The sequence below is a fragment of the Vicugna pacos genome, chromosome 2 (assembly GCF_048564905.1).
Source record: "Vicugna pacos chromosome 2, VicPac4, whole genome shotgun sequence".
NCBI lineage: Eukaryota > Metazoa > Chordata > Mammalia > Artiodactyla > Camelidae > Vicugna > Vicugna pacos.
The window spans coordinates 41567521-41594755 of NC_132988.1; the positions used below are offsets into that span (position 1 = coordinate 41567521).

The 27235-nt window shown below is 37.4% G+C and overlaps 1 protein-coding gene and 1 long non-coding RNA gene across 5 annotated transcripts in view; one reads left to right on the top strand and one right to left on the bottom strand.

Annotated features, from left to right (window-relative positions):
• ANK2 (ankyrin 2) overlaps positions 1-27235 on the bottom strand; it is a 521075-nt gene that overhangs the window by 74556 nt on the left and 419284 nt on the right. For all 4 annotated transcript variants that reach the window (XM_072938390.1, XM_072938386.1, XM_031691199.2 and 1 more), the window contains 8 exons: positions 26197-26295; positions 25575-25673; positions 21280-21477; positions 17110-17208; positions 16326-16424; positions 10840-10938; positions 9876-9974; positions 1359-1431 (listed from right to left, as the gene is read on the bottom strand). In XM_072938390.1, coding sequence (XP_072794491.1) covers positions 1359-1431; positions 9876-9974; positions 10840-10938; positions 16326-16424; positions 17110-17208; positions 21280-21477; positions 25575-25673; positions 26197-26295 — 865 coding nt within the window. The remainder of the gene's footprint in view (positions 1-1358; positions 1432-9875; positions 9975-10839; positions 10939-16325; positions 16425-17109; positions 17209-21279; positions 21478-25574; positions 25674-26196; positions 26296-27235) is intronic.
• LOC140686038 (uncharacterized) lies at positions 14528-16319 on the top strand. The gene is made up of 2 exons (XR_012059464.1): positions 14528-14600; positions 15198-16319. It is a non-coding gene; the product is annotated as an uncharacterized lncRNA (long non-coding RNA).

Sequence of the window (27235 nt, forward strand, 5' to 3'; positions counted from 1 at the left end):
AAGTTGCTTCTAGCCTGTTAAGAAAAATTAAAAGCAAAGACAAGCTTTCACTTCAATAATGTCCTCTAGAGGTACCTGAATCACTAAGCACTTCCCCATCAATAAAGTGGTCACCAAACTGTTTAAGAGCTGTTCAACATATAAGTGAAGATAAGAAAGATGAGCATACAAAACAAAATATAATGTGCATATATGAATCCTGAAAATTGGCAAGTATTAGGATGGAACACTAAGTTATAATAAATACATGGAACCATTAGCTTTGGCAATATCTTCTAATTTACTCAAAGACATTGAAGCAACATTTGTTCATTCTTGTCATAAGTTCTTATAAAAGTTGACACAATGTCTGTCACTGATAGGTGAATTAACAATGGGTTCCAAATAAGGGCGTCTCAATATAAAATTTCACCTTATGATTGTATCTTGAGGAACCTAAAGAAATAGTTTTACTATTTCTCCATAAAAGCAATTAGTACTGGGCCTCGTTCCATCCTTTATGGCAATAAGTTTTCAAACATATACATTTGCCATGAACATAAATATATACACATATATTTTTCAAACATGCAACTTGCCCAATAGTTGTACTGTTGAAACTTGGTTGCACACTTTACGTGCTGCATTCGTAATCTTCTTAGCAGATTTTGTTGTTATTCAAGAAAAGTTAACTCTTCCAGTTAAAGCAGAGCTGGAAAACCAGGAACCCTGCTGGCAGGACCTGTAGCACGATGTCCCCATAACCACCCAGGCAGTCCCTAGTGTTCCTTTTAAAGTCTCTTTGAAATCCACTGGCTTTGATAACATTTAGCTTTAAACTATAGGGGTCATATTTTCTGACTTAAAGAATAAAATTCTTATGTTGAATTTGTATGACTTACTGCTATGCTATTTCTAATCCTCTCTAAGACTCTTTCCTCTGGATTTTAAACATGTTCTGTATGTTTGAACCAATGAAAGCAGATATTTCTCAATATACCATTGATAGAGTATACTGTAAGTTCTTTTACTTTAAGGAGTTTTAATAAAAAATCTACTTTAGCATAATAAACATATTAACAATAACTGTATTATCAGGTAGATATTTTAACACATAGCTAATTGCCAGTTTCTTCCCCTTTTCCCAGTCCTGTTATTTAGTCATCATAGATAATACCAGTTGAAAATATATAAACAGAATCCTCCTTCCCCCAACTTGAAAAGGTGAACGTATTGAAATAAAGGTTCAAAAGTGACTTTAGGTGCCAAGATGCTGTCATCCACACCCACTGTAACACCTTGGTAGCTGAAAAAAAAAGAATGGTTTCCTTCATGTAAGACCATGATAGATGTCAAAGAAGACTGAATAAAAGTCTTACCCTCTTCATCAGAAACATCAAGAACCTCAGTCATTGTCTCAGGAACATTTAGCTTGTGTTTTTCAGTGATGGTCTGGAAAGACAAAAATCATTAATGCTCAACTTAAAAACAAAAGTCAAACAAAAGATCAAAAGAACCAGCAAAGAGGTCATAGTCAATATGAGCACTCCATCTTCTACACATGTACATCTTGGAAGCTTAGTCTCTTATTCTCCTTTATGGAAACACATTTGTTCTTTCTGAAGATAAATGATCATTTATTCCAGTGAAGTCATACAAGAGAGAATTCATTATTTTGAGTTCCCATTTGAAAAATAAATTATTTAGCAATGGCATTAATAGTCATGTTGAGAAAGCAAATTAATGTCAGGGCTTCCTTAAATTGAACTAAGTAATATCTCCAGAAAAGCTTTAATAAGAATCAGTGAACATATGCAATTTATTAAAAACAAAGCTATTGGAAGGAAGTTGTAAACAATGTGAAAGACAAACTATTTAGGCAGAAAATGTGATGCATCTCTTCTGGGATTAGAGGATCAACAGTGCAGAATCAATCATCCTTACAGTCTTTCACTGGGCTACAGTTCTAGTTTGTTGCTTATTTGCCTTTCACAATAGCACTCCAGAGTTGTCAAATCCCCTGCCTTCCATAAGAGACCAGTCTCTGGAGTCCAGCTGTCTGCGTTCAAATTCTGACTTCATCATTTATTAGCTATGAGGCCTTAGCAAATCCCTTAATTTCTCTGTGCTTCGATTTCCTCATCTGTACAATGTAGAAAATAATATTACTTCATAAAATTATTATGAAGTGAAGTAATACATATCATACATAATACACAATAATAATACATATAAGAGCTCTAAGAACAGTGCTATATAATATGTTAGTATTCAAAAAAATATTAGCTATCATAACTTACTATCATTACTATAACTCAATATTAAATTTATCTTAAAAACTCTGAACTTTTTGGTCCTTCAGCATCAAGAAACATTGTGACTTGCACATACATCCAGAGGAAACTCTAATTTGAAAAGATACATGCACCCCAATGTTCATAGCAGCACTATATACATACAATAGCCAAGACATGGAAGCAATCTAAATGTCCGCTGACAGGTGACTGGATAAAGAAGTAGCATATACATTTACACAACGGAATTACTACTCAGCCATAAAAAAGAATGAAATAATGCCATTTGCAGCAACATGGATAGATGTAGAGATTGTCATACTAAGTGAAGTAAATCAGAAAAAGAAAGAAAAACACCATATGCTATCACTTACATGTGGAATCTAAAAAAAAAAAAAGATACAAATGAACTTATTTACAAAACAGAAACAGACTCACAGACATAGAACACAAACCTAAGGTTATGGGAAGAAGGAAGGGGAAGAGATAAACCGGGAGTTCAGGATATGCAGATACTAACTACTACATATAAAATAGATAAACAACAAGGTCCTACTGTGTGTACAGGGAACTATATTTAATATCTCATAATAACCTATAATCAAATGGAATATGAAAAAGAATATATATATTTACACATATGTATAACTGAATCACTGTGCTGTGCTGTATACAAGAAACTAATACAACATTGTAAATCAATTGTACTTCAATTAAAAAAAAAAGATGCAAGTTACGGTTCAAAAGGAAAAAAAATGAAACATTCTGAGTGCCTATTGCATGCCAGGCACCGTTGTTTTAAACATCAGAGATACTATGGTGATTAAAAAAAAGAAAAAAAGATAAAAATCCAAATCTCATGACTTAAAATATTTCCTGAAGATTGTTGAGTCTCAAATTCATATCTCTAGTTTCTTCACTGAAATTGTATTGAGTATACCAATTTGGTATTGTTATGAGAACTTTAAAAATCTAATCTCTCGAAATGAGCGTAAAATCTTCAACTAAAGCCACCAAAATACAGTAAGTAGGTTTTCTCGGTTTTGCTACATAGATATTAATGACTTACTTGGCTACAATGCCCCTACTGCCAACTCCTTTCCAAAAGCAGTAGAGAACTCCAAATATATTTTCAGGGAAGTTCAACTAATTAATTTGAAAATACACTGTGTGTTGAGAGATTGATTAAATCATAATGTGATACTGTGGAGCCTTTCAGTGGCTCCTCATTTTCTTCAGAAAAAAGCTTAATACAATTGACTCTTGAACAATGTGGGTTTGAACCATGTGGGTCCACTTACACACAGATATGTTTCAATGGTAAATATAATGGTACTACAGGATCCAAAGGTGATTGAATTCATGTGTGCAGAACCGTGGCGATGGGTGGCTGACACTAGTTACATTCGGTTGAACCTGCCATGTTGTTCAAGGGTCAGGTAAAACTGGCTCAGAAGACCTGTGGTGATGTAGTAAGGAGAGGTGGGGAAGCTTCATTTCTCCCTGCATGCTACAAAGATGTTGGCAGACTGTGTTCTCTTATGCCTCTGTTTTTTCCATATAGTCTTTTCTTTGCCAGAAATATTCTTTTTTCTTTTTTTTTTTTTTTTGGCTCATATAAGATGTAACTTCCTTGCAGAAACATTCCCTGAGCCTCCCCAATGAATGTATTTGTTTAACCGTGTTTACCTGCTGCTACTCACTCCTACAGCATCACAGACACATCACACACAACTGTACGTGCCTTATCTGCCTCCCATGTGAGAGTGTGAGTCATTACAAAGATTGTTTCTACAGAACCTGAAACACAGTAGCTGCTTCTCAAATACATACCAAATAAATTGATGACATAAAATGATGTAAAATATATTTAAAATTCACATAATGACTAAACAGATTTTCTTTTTGGTAGATACCATAGTTAAAGAAAAGGAAGAAATGGAGACAGTAGAGAAAGTCTTAAGTTATCCAGATGAAGACACAGTTGAAGACTAGAATAGTTAATTCAGCTTTCTAGCATTTTGCTTATGATGTTTAAATAATTCCAAATGGAAAGACAAAAGCATCTACCTAAAGTTCTGGAGAGTAACAGGTGGTCAATAAATATTTGATGAAAGAACAAACTTAAAAAGACTATTATAACATACCATTTAATTCTAATTATAATATTGATTTATAAATTTAATACAAATAGATGATAACCTATGTTTTATATCAGTAATTCTCAACTCTAGCAACATATTATAATTATTAGAGAAATTTAAAACGTACTGTTACTTGGGACCCAAAATAGGCCAATTAAATCAGCATCCCTGAAGGCAGGGCCCAGCTAAAGATATTTTAAAAAGTTCCTCAGGTGGGTCTACTGTGTAGCTCAATTTGCAACCCACGTTCCTGTATTATGACAATACAGAGACTGCAGAAAAATAACTTACTTTAAAAATACAGGATAGAGACAATGATAGCCTATTAAACTATGACTCTGGGGGGAACTTCTAAAATAAATATGTAAGTATGAATAAAATGATTAAAAATGTTAAGGGATATCTACTGTATTAGACTACACCAGAAAGTCCTTTTTTGCAGAAATGTTTTAGAGTATTTGCCCTTCATAGGAAACATTTCCACAAGAGGATGCTTCTCTATTTGAAAATAATTGATGGAAATACTCTTTAAATGATTGAGTTATACTGCCTGACATTCTCAGTTTCTATTTGCAGATGCTTATAATGGGACTACATTTCCTATAAACTTGTGAGAGTGGAAATAACTTTGCTTTAGTTTGGTCACTAAATGGTACCAAAGTTATCAGCAAATATACGTGGCAACAGAAAAAGTAACACACTGATCATATTGGTCATGGATTTTTGGGGTAAAGATAATAAAAATGATTTCTATATACAATGTAGTAAATATAGTATTCATTTGTATGTGACATAGTGCTTGATCTTTAAAAGCTCAACAACAAATATTTGTTGAACAGATAATAAATAAGTCTTCCTATTACTCATGACTAATGTTGTAAGAAATGAATACATACTGTCCCTTTAACTAAAGTGTCCTTTGAAAACCTGATTAGCAAAACATAAATATGGCTTTATGCAACTGCCTCTGAATAGCCCATAGGAAACAAGGATATAATTAAATGATCATGGGCATCTCCTTCTGTGTATAATCTCAGAGTCTATGGTCAAGATAAAACTGCTTTAAAAGTTAAAATGAGTAGTGCACGATACGTAAGTTTAATAGTATGTAATTAAATCATATAATGTAGCAAAAAAACCGAATAGAATATGATAGATGGCAGACTATAATTTGTTTTTACATCTTTCATGATGTAGCAAATAAAACATGAGTCCTTAACATGTTGTTTAATAAGTAGGGGATAATATCCACTTTGTTTTGTGCAAAAGAAGAAGTGTGCTTTATTGCCCTTCATTTAACTCTTCCCCCTGATCAACCATGAACCACATCCTCAGCAAGTCCCTGCATGACAAGTGCCCCTGGCTGGGATGCCACCTTCCAATGACCACACACACTGGCTCCTATCACAGCCACACGTAAAACCTGGTTTTGTTCCCACGTCCATTATACCAATTGTACACATTAACATAATTTTTGTATATCAGTTCAGTATTATGTAAATAATATTTTTCTATCAGAACTAAAGTGGCCTGAAAAGTCTCAACAAAGGTGAGTCACCAAAAAATGACTGCTACTCAGGTGTAGTGGAGATAATTATAGCAGATTGGGAAAAAAAGACGTCAAAAGTTTAAAAGGTTCTGCACTCAGTCTATTGTCTCTTAAAGACAATACACAGGATAAATATTAATTAGATACAGATATTATAGGATACATACACATACAATATAAGATGTATTATGTTCTTTGCACAAGAATGACAACTTAGTCTGCTAGTCAACAGATCTCTATTCAAAGAAAACATCTCACCTCAAAAGGTGTACACACTTTACGTGTATCTACTGCATTGCCATTTTTATGACTCCCATTTTAACTGACATGGCAGAAGATAAGATTTACGACCAAAGTATACATAATAATGTAAATATAACGTCACTTTAATTTTAGCAGCTTACCCGGTAGTTAATGTTCTACATCTCAACGATTATATGCAACATATAACACAATCACTTTAAATCTCTGCAAATAATGGATGACAGCAGGTCAATAAGTAGATGGATGAGTCATATCTCACAGTTCTTCCAAACTACATTAGGACATGGAGCTTGTTGGCTCCTGTTGCCAGTAATGTGTCCCTTCTACCCTAATGTCCATTCTGGCAAACAGACAATGACTATAATCTCTGGAGAATGCTCAACTGTCTCATAGCCCCTGCTGGGTCTTACAAAGTAAAGTTGGAAAAGCAAAGGTTAAGGAAACAAACCATGATTCCAAAATGTCTCAGAAATTTCTGAAGCAGTGGCTTTTCCTTTACCAACTGCTGCCTTACTCTCCTCCCCACACAATGACTTTATTCATACTCTGGAAGGAGGGAGAGCAAAGGAAACTTTCTTTGATGGCTGAGAACTCACACAGCTGCTCAAAGGGCACATCGTAGGAAGCCAATGATGTGAGATTCGTCTGTTAGATGTGTGGCTGTAGTTCAACCATTACTTTTAAATGGAAGTAACAGTAAATTTAATTTTATTAATTTACATAATTATCAAATTGCCTCATGCTCTTCGCTTCCCACCAGGGAGTAGTTTCAAATTATTTTTAGTGAAGCTGTAGACTTTAGAAAATGATATTGAATCTGATGCTCCCATGAAAATCAATAAAGGACACGTCTTAAGTGAGTTTTTTGAAGTTGAAAGTTAGGTGAAAACATCTCTTTCACAAAATTCCTGTTAAGCTACTTCTAACAAAGCCAAGATCAGTTATGGCAGAGTGGTTAAGAACATGGACTTTGGACTCTGACAGCCTAAATTTGAATCCTAGATCTCCCCTCAAAGTCTGGCATATTTGTAATGACTATATATTATATTTTTAATATCATCAGTATGTGGGAAAAGAATGATGAAAATCTCTTCTGAAAGAGAGGCTGTGCAAAGTAAGAAGCCTCACATCCCAGACAGGAGTAAGTTCAGATATCCAGTCCTTAACCCCAAATTCCACTTCACAAAACAATAAAACTCACAATTCTAAGAGAAGCAGAAAGTAAAGACTGGGCAGCATCAAAACATGTAACCAATAAATCTACCCATTTCAGTAAAGGGAGAACTTGTTTAGTTAAGATGGGCCATGATTTCTTATTATCCCAACTGAAAACAGACACGCTATTATGTTTTCTATTTGTCTGTTGGCTTTTCACCTAGAAATTTGATTTCTGAGTACAGTGGGTTTTGTTGGAGCACTGCTTAGCTCGACAGTGTAGAGAATAATAGTTACCAGAAAAGAAAAAAATTCCCGTGGGAGTTCTATGAGGCGTTTTCATATCCCCCTTGAACTAGACGTGTGGAGATACGGCTGTATGTCTGATTTCTGACACCGTATCTGAGGTCTTGTTTAGTTACAGTATTTAGAAAGCTAATTGCTCCTCTTTTTAAATATATATATCTGTATAGTGGAAGTCATTCACTCTAAGTAATATTTATGAGCCTGAAATCTCTTTGAAATTGGACATGTAAGTTCTATACCTTTGTTGCTATTAAAGAATTTATTTTCTTACAAAACTTGTCTCATTCTCCACTCCCACCACACTGTAAGTTGCTGGTGGGGTGGAGTAATGTTTTCACCACCGATGACTCCTTAGCACTGAGCACAGATCCAGCACATATTTTATATCCAATAAATACTAAGTGAGTGAGTTAATGAAATGAATGGAAGTCAAGCAGTTCAAGACAGCAAAAAAAATACAAGTTTGCCATCTAGTGGTCATTTGATAGAAATGTACATTCAGGATTCCCAGAACATGGAAGAGGTAATAAAGTTGAGAAAATCCATGATTTCTAAGAACAGATGTGTTCAGCCAATCTTGCTATTACAAGTTTCACTCATCTGAGATGTACACATTGTTTCAAAGATGCCAAATAAAGAAACATATGCACAGGTCCTTAACACGAAGATTTTCCTGGTATAAGAAATCATACAGTAAGGAAAAGCCATTACAATTCAGCTATATATAATGCCTCAGAGTATAATGCTAGCTTGTGGCGAGATTTGTTTCTTTCTTATATAATTTATTGAAGCTGTACTTTAAATCTTTAAAAATATTGTGACACACTGGCCAAAGGTTTTAAGATTCGCCTTGAGAAAACAAACAGTGCCACTCTCGCATCTAAATTCAGTCTGTGTCCTGCAGCTCATTAATAAATCATATGCTACTCTATTTAAAACCTCACGTCAAACCCACTGTATTCCATCTACCTCAATGCCTGTCGACAGGGACCTGCTCTCAGCCTGAAGAATAAAATTCCTCTCCTTTCCCCCACATCTAGCAAAAGAACCAAGCATTCTAAAACTCTAGATGCATCATTCCTAGCTTGGAGCATTTCCTAGAACCTCACTCACAATTTTTGTATTTGTCAATTCTTGATCTTATTGTCTCTCGGGAACCTCTAATGTTGTACCATTGCTCTACTTTTCTACTTTACAAAGAGAAATTAAAGAGCTGTTGTTCTTAGAATTCATGCTTAAGGAGAAAAGTTAATAAATAAATGCAAAGAGAGGAGCACTTCTGCTTTCAGCTATGAGTCTCCCTCCCAGGAGGCCTCCTTTAATCTTTGCTCCAGCTAAACAGCACAAGAGCATTAGGATCCATTACTATCACGTCTTCCTCTTCTAGGTTTGCGCTGGCAAAGGTCAATGATGATCACTGTTCTCTCCTAAAGAATCAGCAGTCATATTTAAAGCAGTAAAAATTAAAAATGTTAAGCGCAGGGGGTTGGGAGAGAGGTATAGCTCAGTGATAGGGTGTGTGCCCAGCATGCATGAGGCCCAAGGTCTGGGGTTCAATACCCAGTACCTCCACCACCAACAACAACAAAAAAGAAACTAGCAACAAATTATTATTTTTTAAAATGTTGAATATATGCTCTGCCAAGATACAGACACCGTTTTCCTCTTAAGCATATTCAATTTTCTTTTTGAATACAGCAATAATAATCAGAAATAAAAAGAAAATGAGGATGGACTGCCCTCACTGGGAATGCATCTGGCCCAATTGTGAGCATAGTAGGTAGGCATCAAGGTCTTCCCAGAGGCTGGCGTAACCTTGGGGCTAAGATAAGAAGTTCACTGTGGACTGTCCTATGACTTTGCCAGCAGTAGGTGTCACACCCAACTACAGCAAAAGGGCAGAGGGGTGGGGAAAAAAAAGTCAGTAACAGAAAAAGAAACTAAGTATTATTAAAATGACATGCATGCATGTTAGATGGATTTATGTTGGTAAAGGAAGCTGGAATCCCTGTATTAGTTGTGTAAATGCATTTACATCTGCCGACTTCAGTGGATGTTCTACAATATGCTCACCAAAAGAAGTAAATTTCAACACGGAAAGATCAAAACATTTTATAAGTGAAAAAGTACGTGGCTTAAAAACCACGACAATGGGGCCGAAGCCAGTGGGTTCCTTTTACTTACCGTGGTGGTGGTGGTGACCTCCTCGGTTACAACCTTCAGGGTGTCCACCACGGAGATGTAGCCCAGACGCTTAGCAATCGCCAAGGCAGTGTTGCCATTCTGAAGGGAGAGTGAAAGAGTGAGAGCCGGGAGGGAGGACGGCAATGTGAGCCAATGAGCTCACCCGCGGCTCCACATGAGCCAGCATTTCCTTCCAAAACAAGGCACAGCTTAGGAAAATCACTTGTTTTTACCATTACATCTGAATCTGTCTTTGTAACTTCTTGAGACTATAGCCCAGGTCACCATGGTAACACAACAAGCTGCATCTGCCCGCTCTTTCTAATAAGAAGCACTTGACTGCTTTAACCCTAAGGTTGTCAAATGGCTCTCCGAATTCTGTATTGTGCTTAGGAAAGTAACTCGTGAATGGAAGATGAGGCCTCCAAAAACTACTCAAGCACCAAGTACACTCACTCCTCACTGAGGTCAGGCCATCTGCTGCAGGTAACATGTCACCACGGGGAACACAGTAACAGATTTAGGTACAGCTGTGCGGAAGCTGCGGCTGCAGCAGAATAACACAAGCCAGCAATTCAGGCCCCGGCCCAGACCACTGGGGATCCCGGTTTGTTTAATTGCACCGCTTAGTTTACATTTCAATGGCTACGCATCCCCCAAAGAGCTTAGTCTGAGCCAGCGGTCTCGGAAACTGTGCTCCCTTAAGAAGGCGGGGCGGGAGGACTCGCTCACAGCTCAGAACCAGCTGGCCGCGGGGCAGCCCCGAGCGCAGGGCCCCCTCTCCCCGGAGACTGGACCGAGTCAAGCCGCTGCGCTCCCTTCCCGAACCCGCACTCCCGGCGAAGTCGTGCTGATTTCTGGAAATCCTGGGCTTTCCAGAGCGCCGGGGGCGTATTTAAAGAGGATGCTGGGGTGGGAAAGGAGGAAGGAGCGGCGTGGGAGGGGCGGCCGGCGCCCGCCTTACCGCGGTGGTGGCGTTGGGCTTGGCCCCGTGCTGCAGCAGGACGTTGATGATGTGCGTGTGGCCCTGCTGGGCGGCCTGGTGCAAGGGCGTGTAGCCGTTCTGTGGGCCACAGGGGCGGGGACCGAGCAGCGATGTGCCAAAGGAAAAGGAAAACTAGGTTAGCCTTCATTTTGAATTTCTTAGCCTTATTTACAATCAAATAATCAGGGATGCCTGTTTATTAGGCGAGCAGCATACCAGCAACCCATTTCTCGGCAGCAAACACGCCCTCACACCTTATGGTCCGCTAATCAAAGAGAAGAGGCTGGCTGATGAAATAGCAAGATAAACAGACTCCAAATTATAACCATTATTATATTTTCACCAAGTAGCATTTTCATGAGCATTGGAAAGGGGTTTGCTGGAGAAGATTTATAATGAGAAAGTGCATTATCACAGTGATTTCTTCCCTAGGGAAAAACGTACAAACCACTACTTTTTCATCGTGACTTCCCTTCTCATTAACCTTTGGGCTAGCTTTAAGAATTCTAAGTCAATGAAAGTAAATCTAAATCTCATATTGCTTTCAGAGAACGGCTTCAGTCAAAGACGAGCACACTTAATAGAAGGTTTCATTGGAAGCTGGGTGGCCCACTTTCAATAAATGTCTTCTAAAAGTAGGTTCTTTTCAACATTCTGGTCTAAACGTTCACTCAGATGAAAGTTCTGTAATCCATGATTTGTGAGGAACTGCAGTTAAGATTAGTGGAAAGCCAGTCTGGCTCAGAACTTTAGTGGGTGGTGGGTTTGGTACAGGTTAATTGCAAATGCACATTAATTAAATAAATTGCACTAGACTCCTTGGAGACACAACAAAACATTAATAGTGATCATGTATTAAGCATAATTTTATGCCAGATATTGGACCTTGTATTTATTGTCTCTTTTAATCTTTACTACCATTCTGCAAATGAGTGTATTTGGTACATAGTAGGTGTTTTATAGGTAATGGGTGACTAAATGAGTCCACAAAAAAACTGATTGAATAAATGAATTTTCTCCTCATTTCAGAGATGATGAATCTGAAAATAGCAAGGTTAAGTAATTTCTTCACTATCATTCTAGGTTCAGATCCTATGGAGAAGATAGTGATAGACAATGACCATCAGACTACTTTTTTATTATCAACCTGCCTCACTACCGATAAAATTTCATCTATATATTTCAGACCCAAGTGTCCTGGGCTCTAAGTTCTGGGTAGCCCATTCACACCTTAAACTTGTAAGAGTATCTTTCCCTTACATCTAGTGTCACTGCCTCCTCATGACCAATATGTTAAATTACATGGGAAGCATTGTCAAGTAAGAAATAATAGAAAGCCTTCTTTATGTTGTGTTTATATAAGTATGTAAGTATTTCATAAATTCTATGAAAATCCCAGAAGTTTGATATGTCCTGGTATAATTGTATTAGTCATAATTCCAGTTCTTATCTTAAATGTTGTGTGTCCAAATGTCCTTGTCAATTCCAAGATCTTTAACAACGGGCATTTTAAAGTCTTTTTTGTCATTTGCAAAGAGTTAGTGTTTTACTCTGATGCTTTGCAGAAGTCTTCCAGCAAAAGTGGTTCATCTTCAGAATAAATCAAGAAAATAATTTTTTGACAAGTGTGGGGTTTTGATAACTTTTAAGATCATAAAACTGAATTGGTGAAAACAAAGACTGCCTTTGAATCTCCTTGGAAGGGACTATACCAGATCTTCTTTACTATTCAGATGGCAGCTAAACTTCAACAGTTTGAGCCTTGGGTACACATTTATAAGTTAAAGAAGATGCCACCTGACATCTGGTCCCATCCGAATGCTGGAGACCTCCAAATCAAACTGACTAAGAAGAGAAGTAGCTGACATTAAGGGAGATTGCTTCTTCCCAAGATGCCAGATCATGACTTCACTTTAACTAAACATGAAAACCTCTCTTCTCCTTTTTTTTCCTTTACTCTTACCTTGGCCAGGAAAGATAATGCTACCATTCATATCTCCCAGGCCACTGCTAAGAGGAGTAAGCTTGCAGACTGCTGGATTTATCATCAAAAACTCTGATCTGTCCTTGATGCTAGAAACCCCCAGACTTTTTCCCTGTCTCTGGTTAACACCCCAAACTTGGGGAACTCTGTGCCCAGGTTCTATGTAAAGAAAGGGATACAAGATGAGAATAACCAGAATACAACTGCCTGTGTGGCCCACAGACCCTTAATACCAACAGGCAATCATGACTCAAAATTAACTCCCTTTGACAGAACCCTGCTTCCCTGGTTAGGGGTCAGTGCTAACGAGGAATCTTTCCTTAACTCTTGAATATACTGCAGATTCTATTGCTAAGATAATAGCTGCCCAACAAGATCTTTAGACATTCTGGCCAAAGTTGTTCTTGATCATAAGATAGCCCTTGATTTTCTTTTAGCTGTGCAAGACCGGGTGCTGGGGCCAACACCATCTGCTCTACCTGGATTAACACTTCTGGGGAAGTTGAAACAATTGCATCAGATCACTGGGCAAGCCGCTTGGACTCCTTCAATGAGGTCTTTGACTTGGTTGATTTTGATTGGTTTGAGTCTTGGGCATCATGGCTCTGAAATGCACTCCAGAAATGAAGAATTATCCTACTTATAATAATCATAATAATCTCCTTGGTGCATTGTATTCTCTCAAAAGCTTTATTTATTTATTTTTGTTATTTTCTTATTTTCTATGGAGGTACTAGAGATTGAACCCAGGATCTTGTATATGCTAAGCACACACTCTTCCCCTGAACTATACCCCCACGTCCCCCCCACCGAAAGCTTTAAATATGTGTTCATAGCCACTTGCCACAAAGCATATGATCTCCCTAAGAATGGAACATTTTCCATTAGAAAAGGAACAAAGAGAATGACCAACTTAAAGACTGTAAACCTGAGGCTGTGATCTGTGAATATCACATGGGCAGAAGAAACATCACAACTTATGGATACCAAAGGGACAACAAAAACCATGAGAACTTCAGAGAAGTAGCAGAGAGTGGGGCTGATGGCTTAAATATTGGTCACATCTCAGTTAAGCTGAGAGTCTGATCAAAAGGAGGAACTTGTTAAACATAAAACCACAGGCCCAAAATGGAGTCGCTTATGCTAGGCCACACCACCAAACTGGGGCTTAGTACCTAAGCTAGCTGAAGCTTTCCCCAGAAATGCAGTCTTAATGGGTCAGTCTGGTATTTTCTGGTCAGCACCAAGGAGGTAATCTGTCACATGGGCCCCCTCCATTCCCCAAAAGGTGAGTTAATCTGCCACACAGCCCACTTTCACCCCCAAGAGGTAGGCTACCTAAGCCTTACTCTTTTTTGTTTAGGACTTTCTTGTCCTGCCTTTAAAAACCTTTCCCTTTCTGTAGTCCTTTGGAGCTCCCCTCTATTCACTTGACAAATGCTGCCCAATTCATGAATCTTTCAATAAAGCCAATTAGATTTTAAAAATTTACCTAGTTGAATTTTTTTTTTAACAAGGCTCAGGTTGCCATATGATTCCCTCTAAGCTGTCACTATGGCTTTTCCATCTATGGGGATGTACCACGTGTGTGACTATCTATCTGTCTGACTGTCCCTCAGGCTGGAATAGCATCAGCTCTGCCATGTCTGATACACATCCCTGCAATGGAATGACCTCAGGAAACCTGGAGCTATAAATCCCCTACAGGGACTCTGAGATATGTATCACTCCTACAGGGACTCTGCTCTCAAATCGGGTAATCCATGGATATTTGAGGAGCATCAAGTATGCGATATTTCTTTTCCTGAAAAACTCTTCCTTTCCATTGTGTTTATAAATAGTATACTGAAGTTTTATAAACTTTTCCAAATTTTCATACCAAGTGATGGATGTTTAAGGAGTAAAGGAATTACATATGTTTATATTTTCATAGCAACAAAACAATTTTTAGTAACTATGGTTACATATGAGGCGTGAGGAAGAAAACATAATTCCTTCTCCAAAAATGTCATTCTACATAAAATTATGAAGTGTTTATTAAATGAAATCCTTTGGGTATCTATCTATCCACTCCCCTGCAGATACATAAAAAGATGTATTTGTTTCCAAAAGCAAGTAAAATCTAGAAAGTTCACTTTTTAAAAACTCTGGAAGTTAAGATGAGATTTTTCTCTCAACCAAATGCCCACTTGAATGCAGATCAAACTCCAGGGAGGCAAATGATGTTATCTAGACAATATGTCTGGCTTCTAAATGTTATAGCCAGTTCAACAAACACTTAACAAAACAAATATGGTAAAGGTTTTCAAGTTCTGCCCAAATCTCATTGCATTGTTGCATTTATGCCTTTCAGGAGAATACCTGGATTCCAACGAGAAAATCTTTCCTGCAGTGCTTATATGTGAACTGACCCAACAGAAATCCTATTACATGTGAATGCCTGAGAATTCATATTTGGAGCTTTTCAATAAGTCTCAAAGTACAAATGCACAAGAACTCAAGAATTAGTCAGCAACTTGGCAATATCTATCATGTTAGAGTTGGATTAGAAGTTCTGATTCTGAAATATTAATAGTGTTATTTATCATTTTAAAATAATTTTATTTTTTAATTCACCTACACATACACTTATGTACAGACGTGCTTTTGTCTCTGCTTTGAAGTGGATATAAAAAGACTGACCTTCAAAACTTCTTCTGCTTCTAATGAGTGGCATCTTTAATGATGACTTTGAAAACTCCTGAATGTGCTCACACTAGTTTACTTGAGCCTACTCACATAGCTGCAATTAGAGATTTCTGATATATAAACTTTAAAAAATGCAATTACATACTTTTTGGACCAAGAAAATTGGAGCTGCAAAAGTTATACTAGTAACAGCCGTTATTTCACACATTTGTCTTCCTCTTGAAATAATTTGAATGTACTGAAGTGTGATGTTATGTTCCCATCTTGCTTTGCTGAATGGGACCCTTCAGACACCACTGGGAAAAACACTTGGGATTAAGTCAGCTCTGCATTATCCTTGAAAACTTCCAACCCAGGCCTTACGTATTATTGCCTCACTGAGCATGACCATGTGATATTCCAAATACGACAGGGTTTATTAAAACTGAAAGGCACACTGCCTGTACTGAAGATTGGGCAATGAGGGGGGCCAAGGCCTGGAAACAATGTAAAGGAAATTGGGCAGAACATCAAGATGTTCTAACTAGGCAACTATCATACCCTGCAGTAAACTGTTAAATCCATGTCAGCTACTGGAACTTTACCACAGAAGTCGTTCTGAAGCTAACCTACATGGCTGTCAAAAGTCATTAGGATGAAAAGTCCAAACAACTGTGCAACAATACATCACTTACTCAAAATCGCTTTAGAAGAACTAAAAGGAAAATACATTTGTAGCTATGGTGAGCTAGTGAAGTGTCATACGGCTGAACCATTTGCATATAGAAAATAAAAATGAGTACAAGTATTTTACCTTGGTTTTTGCATTGACATTTGCTCCCTGCTTCAGAAGAAAGTTGACCATTTTCACATTTCCATAGTGACAGGCCACGATTAAAGGAGTGTAACCAAGCTATAAATAATAATAATAAACAAATAAATAACTACTGTAGTGGTAAATACTCAAGGGATGGGGGATTAGGGAGAGCTTCGGTTATGGTAGGTTGGGTAGAAATTCTATTTGATGGTACAAATATTACTTGGCAAATGATACATGCGTTCTGTGGATATAAATATGAATAGGGACAGATCCCTGAACACAGGAACTTAACACAGGAAGGGAGACATGTGTGTCCACTTAATCTGACAAAGAGCTAAGAGAGAGACGGATAATAGGATCTGAAAACAGGGGTGAGAGATTGAGTCTGACAGGAGGACCCAGAGGAAATGCATGAAAAAATGTTGCCATAGTGAGCTCATAGAACTTCACGGCACTGCATTTCACAACCAAGGGCATGGAGGAGGCAAGCACAGGATGGGAACAGCAAGTCATCCCCACTAGCTGAAGTGATGAGGGAGAGAGAGGTCTGCAAAACTGGTATCTTTTTGTAAAGAGTCCTACTATTGCTATCCATTTGGACTTAATTCGAGCAAAAATGGAGAAGCATTATAGATTTGTGAGCAGGAGAGAGTCATAAATAATTCAGAATGGGATTTCGAGGTGCGGATGGAGCTTAGACTAGGGGTGACCTAAATGGGGGCTACTGGGAATCATCCGAGTCAGAACCTGTCACAATACTGACAGTGACTTGCCCTACCTTTGTGTGAGCATCCTGGTCAGCCCCATGCTTGGTGAGAATATCAGCAACATTCACTTTATCTTCCTGGGCAGCAAGGTGTAAGGATGTGAGTCCACTCTGTAGAGAGAAGGGAAGCAAAGGGGTACAGTTGAAGAAGATACACTGCATCATCTGTAATGTCACGTCTTGAAAAACTCCTGGAAAATTCATAGCCTCTCCCCAGGAACTGCATCTTCTGATATATAAAGACAAACCCTCCAAGTTAATATGACTTCCTATCCAAGACATACTCTCGAAGTTAATCAACACTTTCTGCAAATTACATTTTCTATATTGGGTACTCATGATGTAAGACTTTAAAATAACTCAGCTAATAAGCTTGCAAATAATATTCATTTCAAACCCATCTGTGCCTCCTGCTGAATCTATTTATTTACTCAAATAGTTGATCAGCCAATTACTACCTCTACTTGATAACCATGGCAACAATCCATATTTTCATCAATAAAATATCATATCAATATAAAAAAGTCCAGAGTTACAGGAAATGAGTTCACAATAATTTTCTCCAGCACCCGAAGATAGTATACTATGTTGGGGGTTCCTCTCTGTGCTAAATAAAAAATAACCCCATCATTTATATAGAGCATCATAAATTGACCAGTTTTATGTAAATTTCCTGCCATATATCCATCAAGTAATTATTTTGATTAATTGAATATGCAATTAAAGTATAGTCAAGAATTAGTAAAAGATAAAAACATGAGAAAGGAGGGGGAAAGTGGTTTATTTAGTCAGTGCCACAATCTAGCAGCCTCACTACATGTGTAAGTATCTTCCATCAAGCGAAACTGAAATTTAAAGAGTAGCTTTAAAATCTAAATCATTTGTATGTGTAGAAGGTGTTTCTTGAGTACCTTTCATATGCCAGGAAGTATTCTGGGCACTTGACTATATCAGTGAACCAAAGCTTCTGCCCTCACAGAGCTTATATTCTAACTAACAGACTATCCATAACATGTGTTTCTCTCCTGCTACTGTTGTTCAAATACCTCGTATATTTGCCCTCTTCCTGTACATCCTGCAGCTCTATACTGAGGAACCTTACTTGTGCTCTGAGTCGGCACCCCCACTCCACCAATTTATATCCAACTAAAACAGACCAGACCTCTTGACCACGGCTTTGCAGGCCTGCTCTCCTGCAGCAGGCTAGGTTGAGAAAGCTAAACCACATTCTTCAAAATTCATGATCTCTAGCCATGGTGTTACTTCTAGAGACTGACAAGTTCTCCGACCTTTAAAAAAATCTAAGTGATATCTACAGAGAAAAAAAAAATCTCCAACTAGAGAAAAGGCTTTATACTTAAGAGCCTGAGGCTTTTTAATCCACATAGTTCTGGCTGAATTCAGCTTTGAGTTTCATAAACCATGAGGATGAGATGGAAGATATACCCTTTTGCATTAAAATGTCATAACTTCTAAACAAATAGTATACAGTCCCAAAGTATAAACAGTATGAATATTAGGACAAAACAGAAGATTATTCTTCATCTTGATTTTCTCCATATTAAAATAGAGAACACAAAAATACTTCTCCTCAGAGATTCTGATCTTTTAAAAGTGTTACTGAAGTGATCATTAAACTAAGTGATCATCAAATATCTCAAAGGCATCTTTAATGGCATTTCAAATATATGTGCCATTTTCTACTCTATTTGCAGAATGGATTTTCTACAATAAAAGATTGCAAACTAACAACCAGTATGAAAATCCTCTACAGTTTATTATGGTAAACATGCATACCTAAATTAAGCTATGTAAACCTTCCTAATAATTCAAAACAAATAGAAGATGTTGAAGGAGTTCTTTTCAAAAAAAGTAATTAATTTCCTAAGATGTGCTGGTGGATTCTACAACTGGTTCTATTTTATTATTACATGGTGGTTAGATAAGGATTGTAACATCATTTCTATATTATAGTTCTTACTGAGAAATAACCATTTGGAGAATATGAAATGAATGATTTCAGTTAGTCTTAAATAGAAAAACAATGTATGTACTTTACAAATGCAATGGGAAAATTTATTATCGATTTGCTTATTACCAGAGATACTTCCACAGTTGCATTATCTTATAATTATAAATTTATTTATTTTATATATAATTTATTTATTTGTTATCATAATTTATAATTATAAATACCAACCAAATTCAAGCTGGTATTTTTACATATTATATTGTTATTTAGATATAACTTAACATAATATAGTATTAACATACTAAAGTTTTACTCTAGTGACAAATGCATCATGCCTTTATTCTTAGGACACCATCCAATGTTGAAATCATTTTTATAAAGATAATATAAACTCTTGTGTTCCAAACTGATTATTTTTTTCTACTGCTGAGTGTGCAATTCAAAAATACTCATTAAGTATTTGCTGACTGACTGCTAAAACTCTCTCAAAGGAAGTAATACATTTAGAAAAATACCATTGGGGAGAACATGGTGAACTGATTCCATATATGTACGTACCATTTTAATGAATTAAAAATTATACAATCAGAAGCATTGCATGATCAGTTCACGAACTGTCAAGAATTTCCATTCTACTCAAACTCTTGCTTGATTTGTTTATGGATTTCTTGTGTTTATTTTGAAGGAAGATTTGTTTTTAATGGACAGTAAACACTTACACGATCCATTTGTATATTGATGTTAAGTAAAATATTCTACTGTTGATTTCATGGTAAGAAGACTCCCAACAGGGTAAAAGACCACCTGAATGGCATGACTTTAATGACCACAAGGAAATCCATGCCCCAGACTTGAATGACTGCCTGTCTGACATACTGAACGTTGCCATAAGGCTTCGTCATATTCATTCTTGTTAAAATGCAAATATCTTTTGGAGGGCTAAGCCTATAATCAATCTCATCATACTTTAAAAAAGGATCTGTGAGGACTTCTGATAGAGAAGAGAGAAGTGCGTCAGGGCACGGGAGGAACTGGAACACTTCTGAGTGACAGAGCCGCAGAACAGCACTCCAGAGGCATTCAAGACAGCCTGTCTTCCTCACAGCTTTCCTAAAGGACATATACTACATAACCTATTTACAAATGTTATTAAGACTAATTTACAATCGAGTCTCCAAAAGTACCAATTAACTCAATAGGAGATGTGGAAAACATCTTATTTGTGTATTTGCAGAAAATCCTAAGAAACTTAATTTTCACTAAACCCACGCCATGTGCTACAAAAAAGGATTAAGTTATGTAAATGATGAACTAACTTATAAATACATGCTCCAGTTTTTTGTTTCCCAGCAGCTGGCTCCAGTGGAGTATACAGAAGTGTAAGATAGATATAAACCAGATGGATGGATGGATGGATGGATGGATGGATAGATAGATAGATAAATAGATAGATGATAGATAAGGCTATAGATATATATGGAGAGAGACTGACACATACTTATAAAAATCTAAATATTTTCATATTTGAATAGTATCTTTTTTTGGTATATCCCTATTATTCTATTACGATTAATATTCTTACCCACAAAGGCTATTCTCTTGAGCAAGGCTTAAATGAAAGAGGTGCTTTATTAAAAACACTGATTCTCTGACCACCACCACCATCACCCAGGCTAGGCTGAGGCTGGCTCAGAAATCTATGTTTACTGCCCCCGCGCCCCAGTGCCCAGCTGAAAAATGACCAGCAGCTCAGAAGCACTAGTTTGACCTGGACCCCAGATGAGGCTGCCACATCTCTCCCTCTCTGGAATTTGGAATTAGGACCAGCAGGTACTACAGCAATCTGGCCTGACTGCTTGAACTGCAGTGATGTTAACTCTTGGGAGCCATGGGGCAGCCTCTTTGTTCACATACCCAGAGAAGCAGAGGAAGCAGATCCACAGAGGGAGGTAAATGTAACTGACTTGCAGGGAAAAGTCAAGATGCAAACATGCAGCCCTATGGCTGGGCCTGTGAGCCTCACTTCTTGTTTCCTTGTGGTTTTCCAGTCCCTCATGGGGCTTGACTCCTTTGCTACCCTTGAATTCTAGAGGATATCTCTGTTCCTTTTCAATACACACCCCCTTTTTGTCCCAAGTTATCTTTGATTGGTTTCTATTTACATTCATCCAGAAGACTCTTCACTAAAGCAAGAGTCAAAACCAGAATACCTTGGTTGACATGTGGATATTGGCTCCCTTGTCCAGAAGCAAGGTGACCATATCTGTGTGCCCCTCTTGTGAGGCTAGATGCAGTGGAGTGACTCCTTGTTTTGTCACAATGTTCGTCTCTGCGCCATAGTTTAGGAGTGTGGAAGCTATCTGCATTTGATTCTTCTTGGCAGCAATATGTAAAGGAGTATAGCCATTCTAAAAAATAATAATAATAATATCACATACATATATTGGAAGTTTAACAATTGCCCTGATAAATGTCTGAAGGAAATAAGAGTCTCTAATCAGTAGGAACATTCAAAGTGAGTTTATAGTAAATTCAAATTCTTGCCCATCATAAGTTTCCGTCCAACAACACCCAAATCCTTGAAACCCATGTCACAAGGCATCCCATGCTACTTCCCTGGAAGACAGACACAGACACAATGCCCCAAAGCTTGAAATCTCCCCCTCATAATGCTGCTCCTCAGAAGCAATAAGCCAGGTTCCTTTTCTACATGACTGTCCTTTAAATACCTGGAGATGGATTTCATAGATCCCTTTAGTCTTCCCTTTTCCAGGCTAAATTTCCCATTCTTTCAACTATTCCTGACAGAAGCTCCATTTCTGGACCTCTCTCCATTAAGGACGACCTGTTCTAGACTGATTCTAGTTTGTCAATATAGCTCTTGAATTGTGCTGCCTAGAACTGAATGCTCTACTTCAGATATGGTTTTAGTTGCACAGAATAAAATGGAATTATTTATATGATCTTGGTTTTTTAAATTAATTAATTTATTTTTGTTTGGTTTTTCATGGGGGAGGCAATTAGGTTTGTTTTTTTTTTTTAACGGAGGTACTGAGGATTGAACCCAGGACCTTGTGCATGCTAAGCACACACTCTACCACTGAGCTATACCCTCCCTCCTCTATGATCTTGTTATAACACTCCTACTAATATGCTTCTGGTTGGATTGTACTTTTTACTCATTCAACCACTATTTAGTAAGTACTAAGCATACGTATGCTAGGTGGGGATACCAAGGTGGACAAGACCTGATCTCTGTCTTTAAGGGGTTGCATCCTAGTGAAAAAGAAATGAAACAACAAAATTAGCTTATATGAATTGTGTGGTCAATTAAAACCCTGCATCTCCCCCTTGTCTCTACAAACTGCTGGCTCAAAAGCAGAAATCTGAAGCTAATGGCTTTACGTGCAAGTTTGTGGAGAGGACCAGAGGAACTCATATTTTGCTTACAAGACCCAAACTTTAAACCCCATACTTAGTTACAAGAAAAAGCAAACAAACAAAACTCTGGAGCAAGTGTTAAGTCTAACCTATATTGTTTCCTTTCCTTTTCTTTATCGTCTGGTAGACTTTTCTATGAAAAATGTGTGAAAGAAATTGAAAACAGTGGCTTTGCCATTCACTGTGACATACTGAGGGGAAAGACAGCAAGCATATTGATCAAGTGCTTCTCATGAGACCCTAAGGAGAATTTTAGGTTCTGTTATTTCCTGAAGTCTAACTGCAAAGTGTACCAAAAATAAAAAGCAGTTTTGAGACTGTAAATGTCCTTATGTGTTGTCATGAAATCTTGATCCTCAGATGTCCCATTATCTATCCATTCTGTCTTCATCTCTCTAAGTCAAAGTCAGCATCTTTCAGTTCAGATGAATGATATTTCTCTTTAGGCTGCTCAGAAAACTTGACAGCAGCTCTCAGAAGTCTTTTCAGTGTCTGATCATAGGTCCTTGATGCTCCATGTGCTCTAGAACATCACACTGGGACCACAGATTCTACCAAATAAAAGGGCACATAGATTTTTGTAGACCCTAGAAGTTTAAACATTTTTTTCTGCTAAAGTGAGTTTTCTGCAGCCCTAACTCACCTCATTCCTGCAGCACAGGCTTTACCAAGGTTAAGCAAAGTATCAGTAAACTTAACGAGGTTAGGTAAAGTCAGAGACATGCAGAGGAGAACAGGGGAGTTTTAACAAAACAACATAAAAGGTGATCAAAGAGAGTGAGAATTTTAGCAAGATAAGAGGTCCAACTGTCCAGCAGGTACTTGACCTGCAAGTCTGAAAAATCATCTTACTCCACATGGAACAAAAGGTTTTGGAACCAAATAGCAACAACAACAACATCAAACTCAATGGAGACTAAGAAAAGATTCTGGACTCTGGCAGAAAGAAGCAAAGAGGTTCTGGGGTCCAAGGGACTGTATGTGTTGGGGGTAGGGTGGGAAACTGTAGTGAAGAGAGAGTCAAAAGTGTAGGTAAGGGTGAGGTCCCACCAAATGGAAGCTTCCTGGAGTGGCCCCAGAGCTAAAGGACTCATGCTTACCGACAGCCTGGGGCAGATGCGTGGAAGACACTGGAGGAGCCTCCTGACCCCACCCTGCTGTGGACTGTGGGGTGGAGGGTACTTTACCTAGCCATCTGGACTCTGTTCATGTGCATTGACAAGTAAGGACCATGCTCTATAGAGGCCAGAGATCAAGGCTACATCTGTCTCTTTAGAAAAACCATACACATTATTTTATAATTTAGGTCTTCTCTTCCTGGTAGATTGAGAGTCCCTTGTGGGAGAGAACATGCATTTTAATTTTACTACAATCCTTTTGTTATACATTTTAAGAGCTCAAATAAAGTGTTGTGTTGGGTATTGATGAAGCCTTTCATCTCTTTGTTCAACATAGGCAGCCTGGAAAGTTAATGAAAGAAATCCTGGCATATTCAATGAGCAGATTTTTCATTCCGTTGAAATAGTTGCTCAGTCTTCATTCTTTTATTCAGATGTATTGAGAACCCACATAAAATTGTATGAGACACCTCCAAGATATGCAAATGAAAACGACATGATTACTGTCCTCAAATAGTTCATAATATAGTGCGAAAAAAGACATAAAACAAATGCAGAATTGATGTGATTATAGAGAAAGGGTTATAAAGAAATAAGAATGATACGTGTGATTATAAAATTTGTCCTCCTCTTTTGACAGTGTAATTATTTTATTGTAAGCTGTATATTTGTACCAACAAAAAATGTATCTATGTATCTATCTATCTATCTATCTATTTATGTAGATATAGATACATAAGTGTATCTGTAGTTATGGGTACAAAGTTCTATATATAATTGTTATATATAACTTATTTATATACACAACACTTGGTATATACAGAATTCACTTTTACATAGACCATTTCATTTTATTATATATGTAGAGTGTGTATAATTTAAATAGACATGTGAATATATATGTAAATATTTATACAGTAGAAGTAAAAATAATTCTTTCTCTACTGCTTTGGAACACCGTAGACCTAGTGTTCAGAGTGCTGGCTCTAAAGTCAGATTGTCTGAGGTCAGTTCAAGCTCTATCAATTATTAGTCATGTGACTTTGGACTTACAAATTAACCTATTTAAATCTCATTTTTGTATCTGTAAAACATGAGATTAAGTGAGATATGCATATACTACAGCACTAGGTGCAGTTTTTGGCATATAATTGGTAATAGTTGTTTTATTATGTCATCTAATACAGCATGAATATTTTCCCATCACAATAAATATTTTTTTCTTTTTAAATAAACTCTGACATGTTCTCAATATGTTTGTTGAATGAATAAACAAAAGATGTAACAATCACTTTATATGTTATATGACATTCATGTATATTTTCAGCATAATAAAGGGGCAACTCAAATGGTGGGAAACACCCTGTCCAAGGGTTCAAGTCTCGGAGCTGTTTTATGAGTTGGTGCTACATATAACCCCAAAATACATTCCTAGCCTAGGAACTTAAAAGGATGTAGGCTATAGCCCACACAAATGAAACAATTAAAGAACAAAGAAACAGAGTCTTTCAAATAGCACAATGAAAAATCTGAGGTCTGAAGGAAGGAATGAATAAAAGGGTAAGTGTATCATAACATTCTTTTTATACAGGAGAAGGAAAAACCTGAACTGCCTTTCTTACGTTTCACTTCTCAAAATTCATACTGCTGTCTCTAAAGCAGAGTGTTGGCAATCAAAATCTGAAGTGTCATCTTTACTGGTTCCTCGATACATCCCTGTAATATTGGCTGACTTAAAAAATCTTACAGGCTTTGTGGAAGAAACAGGTAGAAGTGACAAAAAAACAAAACAACAACAAAAAAAAACCCCACCAAAAGCTACTATTACCAGAACTAATTAGTTGCAGGTATATCAATACCAAGCGTTTAAAAAAACACACACACAATTCCCACAGTCTGTCGGAGTAGTCACACTCTTGTCTATAAATTCTCTCTATGGTCCTCACCTTGGCAGTGGCATGAGGGGAAGCACCCTTTTCCAGTAACAGCAGCGCCACCTTCTGGTTGTCATAATGAGCAGCAACATGGAGCGGGGTAAGGCCATTCTGTAAAGGGTGTGTTTTAAGTTTCAGCATTAATCAATTAGCATTAGTCGCCCTGAAGCTGCCAGGATACTTGGAAACTGATATTAAGTCCGTGTTAATTAATTAATATAGTCAATAGGAAAAAATCAAAATAGATACCTAATGAATTTCATATTAGAAACGTTAACTAAAACTATAAATGATCCGATGAGCATACAATCAGCACAGGGCATCTTGATTCCACCATAAATAAAAGTCTAAATGCTATGTAACAATTACTACAGTAACACTGCAGGGATTCTTCTTCATACAGAGAAGTTCCGGGCCCTGCTGTGACAAGAACACACATTTGAGGGGCAGCTTTAAACACCTTCTGAATCAGTACGTGGACAGGTCACGGACAGACACCTCCATTATCTCAAAGCTGTTTAATCAGTTATATTCAAATTCCTTTCACAAGAGTGAGAAAAATATCTTGAAACAGATCTCCCAAGCTCCCAACTTGACCAAGTTATACAACAAACATATTACTGAAAACTTTTACCTTCCCTGAAGAATCTGCGGCAGCACGGCGTTGCAAGAGAAGTTTTGCTACATCCAGGCTTCCGTACTTGGCTGCTACATGCAGGGGTGTAAAACCCTTCTGCAAACGTGAAGAACAAAAGTAAAATGCAGTATTTATCCTTGTGACTCCAAACAAAATCTTTTTTATTTGTTCACATATTAAGCAAACTATGTTGATTCCCAGTTGGGAAAAACGTTGGAAGCATTAAATCTGTTATCCATAAAAAAGGAGTAGGATAAAGAATAAAATGTAACATGCAAGAGTTTGGCTTGATCGACTGAGCAAAAGAAGTTTTATTTTGAGGGCTTTGGAGACTGAAATTTGACTTCATAGGTTTGTGGAATTTATAAAAGCCACCAGTGTGAGTAAAATGGCTCTGATTTATGAGTAAAAAAAAAAAAAACCTTTTTCTTGCCTCTAAAAATAATAGGATTGTGACAATATCTGACTTCTGTCCAATTCTTCTCTTTTTTCTATTTTTTTTATTTTTAATAATACTTGAATTCCAAATTTCTTTAAGGTTTAGAGAATTTCAGCAGCCATGAGAAGAAAAATCAATTCTTTGTAATTAAGCTGATCTGCATTTTCTACAGAAATTGCAAGATAAATGGTCAGCAGAACAAAAAGTGTTCATCATTAAAAAGCAGACTCATCTTGACTGTTACCACTTTTCCCAGAAGATCCACACTGTATATAATACCATTCCTCTTGTAAAATACATTCTAGTTCTGGCATGACATTGAGCTGATTAACACCAGACTATTTTAAAGACACAGCTTTAAAGCTTTTTTAAAGACTGATCTCCTACACAAGTTTATACATACAGATTCAGTGTGTTGTGTGCCTAACTGATGTCACTGTTATGAGCAGTGTGTTACATATACAGCCAAGTCCCTGGACTCAGATCTCAAGGATGGCATGGTTCCTACACCATGATCTCAGATCCATCCTCTTGGCCAGACAGTCTAACCACATGCCTTTCTGGCCCTACAGTTGGGGTGGGAGTCTCAAGCTGATC